Here is a 6,362-nt window from a genome sequence, read left to right as displayed (position 1 = left end):
TTAACTTTAAAATAATTTGTTTATATTAGGTAAAATTACAATTATTCAATTGTTCAATAACCTACAGCGCAATTAGAAACGGAAACAAATTTCAACTTGGTTTTACTCAGCTGGCTTGTCCGCCGCCTCCGCCGCGGGTCTGGCCGCGTCGTCTTCCGTCGTATCCTCACTCTTCTCCTTTTTATCGTCTCCAGAGCTCGAAGCGTCCACACTATCTTCCTTTGCTCCGTTTTCCGTGGCCTCTTCTTCCTAAAATTCATAAAATTAACTCCACGTCTCTCGCCTTTCCTCCCTCTACTTACTTTAGAAGACGCTTCGGCGTTGTTGTTTGCCAATTCTTCTTTCTCCTCGTGCGTATTATTTTCTACTGGCTGAGCATCTTTCTTGGCGTCTTCGGTTTTGGCCTCGTTCTCGGTCATGGTGACATCTTTGCTTTCGTCGTGCGAATCGCTTTCGTCCGTAGTGTTCTGTGAACCCTTCTTTGGGCGGCCGCGGCCTTTGGCCGGTGTGCTTTTACGTTCTTTTTTAGCCGGAGGCGGCGGCGTTGCCGTTACTCCTTTGGCCGCTGAACGGGTGAGGCGGCGTCCTTCTACGTCTCCAGTGATACCCTATGATATTTAAAAATTGTTCAGCGTCAACAAGTTTTCAATATACGCAAGATACATACCTTAGTAATCGCTTCGCTTTCTTCTCGAGTCCTGTCAATTGTGGATATTCGAGGTGACTTTGACTTCCTCGACTTTGTTGCTTTGTCGTTCTATAAAAAACATTCGATTTAAAACTTTTTTTTCTGACACATCGACAGTTCATAACTTAAAATTTAACGTGATGTCGATTCTATCTAGCCAGGTTTTTAGAGTTTTTACGTAGATAAGTCAATAACAGGGAAACTTTATCAATGAAAACGTCAATAATAATTTAAAAATTTAATGATTTGGCTACAGGATAGGAAAACAAACAGAAACAGCCTGATATTCTTATCTTTGTTTACCGAGCAGTTTATGTTTTCACACTTTTTGCTCACAGGCAAGTAATTCCATTGCAGTTCGTTTAGTACCTGTTTGTCATCGTTTATTTATTTAATTTTTACCGTTTATCATCTATTAAATAACGTGATTATTGAATGAATATACCTAAAAACGATTTTTTTGGGATGTTAACACTGAAACAATGGTCGCTTAAAATTCTTGAACACATCTTGTGTGACACTCGTCAGGAAAAAAAATATATTAACTGAGGAAGGAGCTTTATTTTTCAGGTTATTGAAAATTATTCATGAATAATAAAATCTAAATCGTCAGAAATTAAACTTGTCGGGAACGTTTTCAGATTTTGTATGCAACTTTTGCACTTTTAAAGCGTCTACTGCATTTTCACATGTCTTGTTAAAAAATGTAGTTTTTTTTATTTCGTCTAAAAAATGTTGCAAAGTGAGGCTAAATGTCTGATCAAAGGTAAAAATAGGTATTAAACGCAAGTTTGTGGCGACACTTTTCAAAACCACCTATTAAAACAGCTAACAAAGCTAAACAGTTAGAACCAGGGTACTCTATGGTCAGAAGTTGCTGACATAATGCAAAAATTGACGAAAAACAATCCGATTACGCGTTATACTTTTTATTGATTAGTTTTTAAATTAATTAATTGATACATTTACAATAAAATTCTGCATTTGTTCACTGGGAGAAGGACATATAACCGTCAGAGCAATATTAAATATCATGTAAAAAATTGTGGAAAAAATTACCAGCAAAAATAACAGTGGTGCCATATTAGAAAAAAAAAAACTGAAGATTTAATGCTTGTGTAAATCTGAGGTTATGGCGGCAATTTTTCGTATTCTAATTCAGTGCACTTCATATCTATTTTCCTTTTGGCGTTTTATACCAATCATTGCTGGCATTACGTATCAAACTGTTATGCCGTCCTTATACTTCCCAAAAGTAAAAAAAATATATTTTCAAAGTTTCCCTCCAAAATGCTATCACCGTCCGCACCATTCACCGACACGCAATCTGATTGAAAATCGTTCGAAAGAGTGAAATGTCGACAACGACGTACGTCGTAGCTTCTCCCGCTCACAAATGGCGTACATGTAGAAAAGTGGATTTTTGCAAAAAAATCCTGCAACAAACCAACGAAATCATAAAAATTAAGCACATCCGTAGCGGTCTTTCGCTGAAAATCATAAAAATTTCCACTTTCACTCGAATAAACTGCCGAAATTCGTTAAATTAATGTCGATTTCCAGTTTGGGTTTTAGACGGTGATCGTATCAGCGTGCGCTTGCCGCAACGCATCGTTGCGAGAGGGGTTTAACCAAGCCGCGTCACATTCTAAAATCACTGCACTATTACGTGCACATTGCTGGATTGTTGCAGGTTGAAATGTTGATTAAACGCGTTTTCACGTTACTTACTGAAGTGTTTTCCTCCGCGACGGCATTGTTAGCGCTCACTGCATCGACTTCCGACATTTTAATTGTCTGTTTTCACAAAATTTCCACAAATTTTACAAAGACACACACAAACACCTTCCCGGCCGTTGTTTATACGGAGAAATGGCGCCCAGCGTGGGTCACGTGATTTCGCTTCAGTCGACAGGTACGAGCGCGCTAATTTTGAATTTAGAATGGAACTCAAATTCGAATTTTTTGTTGCGAACTGGACGTGATTTCCAGTTTTTCAACATAAAAAAATGTATTTTTCAACCCTGATCTGTAAAACGCAAGCACAGTCAACTTTTAGTCCTGGCTTTTGTATAAATTGAGGACGATGTTCTGGTTATTTTAAATTCTGAATTTGTTTTTGCCAAAATTTTTAACCGTTATATTAACGAAGAATTCGAACCGCTACTATCGTGAGTCTAGGACCCAAGACCGCGACTACCATGTTAAAAATTTTCAAAAACTATAAATTAATTTACGTCTGTAGCTTAGTGTAAATACAAGAGTACATTTAGCAGAGTGTGAGATTTCTTCTGGCGGCGGGCATCAATTTTTCGTTTCGAGTTGTCAGTACAGTCCTTAGGTGATAGAGATCTACACAGTCCTTAGATGAAAAAGATCGACATAGGAATGAGCATGGAATAGGTAATGGGGTGATAATCGGTAGTCGCCTTTGTATAGGCAGAGCTGAAGAACGCGGAGGTGCGTGACACACACAGACGCACATCAATGGAAGAGGGGATGATCGCGCTAGTGAGGGTGGTCGAGGTGCGGTGGTACTGGGTGCCCCTCTACTGGGGATAGTAGCGAAAGTCGAAAGGATGAAAAGGGTACTAGCGGAGCGATTCTCGCCAGTCGTCAAGTTTTTTAAATCTACAAAAGTATTTTCTCTTGGGAAGCTTTTAGTCGTGAAGATATTTTTTTCGCTTCAATTTAAACACACCCACGACACTGGAAACAGTTTATATACGAATGAATGCACACCTTCATTGTGTTGGCATCTTTTTGTTTAGTGCGAAGATATGAAATATGTAAGTATACTGCAAAAAAATAAGTAGGTACAGAAAAAACCATTCTAACGCATAAATCTTTATTCACAGCAAATTATTACCTATCATTTGAAATTATCTTGAAAAAGAGTTCTATAAAATATACTCAAGCCTTCGAGGAAAAACCATGGAACTGCATCACTACAAGTTCATAAGTCACTACAAGACTAGCCACCTACAAAACACACCAACTTTTCGGAGAATGTTTAAAATCAGTTATTATATCATACACTCAAGAAAATGCTTCTTGTAATCTTAAATATCTTTCCCCCCGTAAGAGCAACTTTATCAAAACTCATTTGGGTTAACCAGCGACCAATCTAAAGAAAAATGTCACACAAAGAAAATAAATGACACGAAATTTACCTCTGGGTTGTAGTCTCTTGAAGAGACAGAATTTAAAATGTTTACCGGTGCCAAACTTTCGTCATTAATCCATGACGTGTATAAACATACTGTTAATACTTTAACCACCATTATAGGAAAAAATACATAAAATATTACTAGCTGAGCTCCTTCGTTTTCTACCCTAGAAATACACGATGATTTAATGTTCCGCTGTATACATATTTTTAAATAATAAACATTAATTGACGAAACAGATAACTTATCACGCAATACAAATTGTCGGCAAACGAGACAAAAATTAGACCATTTATGCCATCATCCACTTCCAAACACAGATTTGAAAGACGGTCGTAATCTCGGCGCATTTCTTGCCAAAAGTCAACTATTTCAACCCCACGCTGCAAACAGAAATGTCGTTTAAGATCAGAGAAGACGCACAAATCTTGTCACCTGCGCGTGTTTCTCTTGCCTTTCCAGTCGCTTACGAATTTGTTGAAACCTCAACGCAACATACATGCTTGTTACAATTATAAAAAAATCATTAAAGTTGAGTATGAAAAAATGTACCGTGTATACGAACTACAATAAGAACTCGCGTTTCAAATGAGACTCGTAGGAATACTTACGGCAAGAGTGATTCCAAGAATAGAGTTAAATGGGATGTAATCAAAAATGAATGCATAGAAATCAAACTTTAAAACGTGTCCGTACATATATTGGTATACGATCGCGTTCAAATGTCCGGCTAAAAACACTGCTTCATATAGGAACACAAAACGGAAAAGCTGTTACCTGTGGTAGTCACGAAAAATAAAAGTATGCATATTTTTACTCTCAAACCAAAGTTCTCTAAACGTCCATAACGAATATCCATTACAGTTTCAGTTTGGGACCAGTTTTGCATTAAACTGGGCCACTTATATCCTAGCCTAAGATGTACAATTAACATTAAAACACTGCAAATTTTAGTTATAAGCGAATCTAGAAATTACAGAAATTGCAGTGAACAAAGCGTTAATATAAAGATCATATACTTATTCTATACTCGCTTAATATTTGTCCAGACGAGTAAATCACCTCAAAAATTAAAAGAACACATAGAACTAAAGTTATAAATAAAGTGTAACAAATGTGAACTGATTTCCACTGAAAATGTATGTTGTTGGATTTGATTCCATCCACTGGTAAAAGAGCAAAACACTGTGCCGTAAGTGTAAACCACTTATAGGGATTTGTATTGTTCAGTTTTGCCATCTGGTTCACTTCCAATATGAACTTATACAGATGTATCACACAAACTCTAATTTGTTTGTTTCAAAAATAATTTATACTTTCATATAAAATTATGTACACTAACTAAACGTCATTAATTATTTACAAAAAAATGTGTTTATGTTCAAACAAAATGAAAATCAATTCAGTTTATTTGTGACCTTCTCCTTTAATGCACAAATAAGCGCTAGGGGGTCAGATGATTGGTTAAATTCATTTTTTAAGTCTTCTGATTCCTCCTGTGTCAGAAAATAACTTGCATCAAAATCTAAAAACAAAAAATGAATAATGATGGCACTAATCAAAACTTTTTGCTACCTGTTACAGTTCTGCTTGTTCGACTCATTAAAAATTTAACTGGGAAATTTTCCTCATGGCAACAGACGGTTGCTGTAAATTTATCATTACAAGTTTTATCTGTGACATTAATCCGTATTCCAAAACTAGTTTCGTATAAATTTTTTGCAACATGTAAGGCACTTTTTTGTTCTTGATACATTTTTTTGAGCATACTGTATTCTAAAAAATATATATATGGTTCATAATTATATGTAAAAATAGTTGCAATTACCTTTTTCAGTTCGTTCAATATCTAACTTTAACCTTTTTGACTGTTTCTGTAGTTTGCCAGTTTCATTTAACAGTTCATCCTCTTGTTCTAGTAACGAATTGTATTCAGAGTTGTATTTTTCGACTGTACTGAAGCCATCATCTTCTTCCTGTAGGTATTGTCTTTTGATTTGTTTAAAATGATCCACACTAACAGGAGCTGAAAGTATTACAAAAGCAATGAGGAGACCCACTTACAATTAATTCCATCTCTTACAAACAATGTCAAATACTGGTAATGCCTTCACGGAATCTTTTAATTCCTTGAACTGTTTCATATTCCTTCTATGTATTTTTTCAATTGTGTTCAATTCTTCTTCCATTTTACCGTCGAACTTGCCACTCCAAGGTACATACAGAGATACATCCGAAGCATCTGCAAAGCATAACCTTTAAAGTGAGATAGAAGACTAATCACAAGAAATAGTAACAGCAAAAAATTAAAATGCACTGTTAAATATGTTACCTTCCATTTTGATATTGTGATTGACTGATACCTAATATTTTTTAATGTTTTTTCTGCTTTTGACTGTTTAGCTGTTTACGTTTGTTTTTTGAATCTGGGGAAATTTCAACCTGTTAGTACCTTTTTCGTTATAACCAAAACCGTCAACAAGTTTAGTTTGAAATGGGCGCGA

General features: G+C 35.9%; 2 protein-coding genes and 1 pseudogene across 3 annotated transcripts; all 3 read right to left on the bottom strand.

The window, feature by feature from the left end:
- LOC135144025 (uncharacterized) lies at positions 1-2,575 on the bottom strand. Its single transcript, XM_064075958.1, has 4 exons — positions 2,420-2,575; positions 668-757; positions 303-608; positions 1-249 (listed from the first exon to the last, which is right to left on the bottom strand). Exons 1-4 carry the CDS (start codon positions 2,474-2,476, stop codon positions 103-105), a joined length of 600 nt encoding a protein of 199 aa, XP_063932028.1. The 5' UTR covers positions 2,477-2,575; the 3' UTR covers positions 1-102.
- Positions 2,576-3,535: 960 nt separating this feature from the next.
- Positions 3,536-5,099, bottom strand: LOC135144013 (gustatory receptor for sugar taste 64e-like; annotated as a pseudogene).
- A 65-nt stretch (positions 5,100-5,164) lies between these two features.
- LOC135144012 (uncharacterized) lies at positions 5,165-6,282 on the bottom strand. 2 transcript variants are annotated; one of them, XM_064075931.1, is made up of 5 exons: positions 6,191-6,282; positions 5,942-6,100; positions 5,687-5,884; positions 5,434-5,634; positions 5,165-5,383 (listed from the first exon to the last, which is right to left on the bottom strand). In XM_064075931.1, exons 1-5 carry the CDS (start codon positions 6,195-6,197, stop codon positions 5,256-5,258), a joined length of 693 nt encoding a protein of 230 aa, XP_063932001.1. In that variant the 5' UTR covers positions 6,198-6,282; the 3' UTR covers positions 5,165-5,255. The 2 variants fall into 2 exon arrangements, with proteins under 2 accessions (XP_063932001.1, XP_063932002.1); XM_064075932.1 differs by having other exon boundaries at positions 5,942-6,114; positions 6,191-6,281.
- Between the last annotated feature and the right edge of the window lie 80 nt (positions 6,283-6,362).

The sequence above is a fragment of the Zophobas morio genome, unplaced genomic scaffold (assembly GCF_036711695.1).
Source record: "Zophobas morio isolate AGI-343-1 ecotype UQ-CSIRO unplaced genomic scaffold, CSIRO_AGI_Zmor_V1 ptg000081l, whole genome shotgun sequence".
Classification (NCBI taxonomy): Eukaryota; Metazoa; Arthropoda; class Insecta; order Coleoptera; family Tenebrionidae; genus Zophobas; species Zophobas morio.
Note: the sequence above shows the minus strand (reverse complement) of the source record. Positions and strands in the feature narration are given on the sequence as shown.

What these genes read in the sequence shown, in the direction of transcription:
- LOC135144025 (XM_064075958.1), bottom strand. Translation starts at nt 2,476, where the DNA reads ATGTCGGAAGTCGATGCAGTGAGCGCTAACAATGCCGTCGCGGAGGAA. An exon ending in TCGCGGAGGAAAACACTTCA is followed by an intron (nt 758 to 2,419) that starts GTAAGTAACGTG and finishes TGTTTTTTATAG; the next exon opens with AACGACAAAGCAACAAAGTC. An exon ending in AAAGCGAAGCGATTACTAAG is followed by an intron (nt 609 to 667) that starts GTATGTATCTTG and finishes TAAATATCATAG; the next exon opens with GGTATCACTGGAGACGTAGA.
- LOC135144012 (XM_064075931.1), bottom strand. An exon ending in TATTGAACGAACTGAAAAAG is followed by an intron (nt 5,635 to 5,686) that starts GTAATTGCAACT and finishes TATATTTTTTAG; the next exon opens with AATACAGTATGCTCAAAAAA. An exon ending in AACAAGCAGAACTGTAACAG is followed by an intron (nt 5,384 to 5,433) that starts GTAGCAAAAAGT and finishes TTTTGTTTTTAG; the next exon opens with ATTTTGATGCAAGTTATTTT.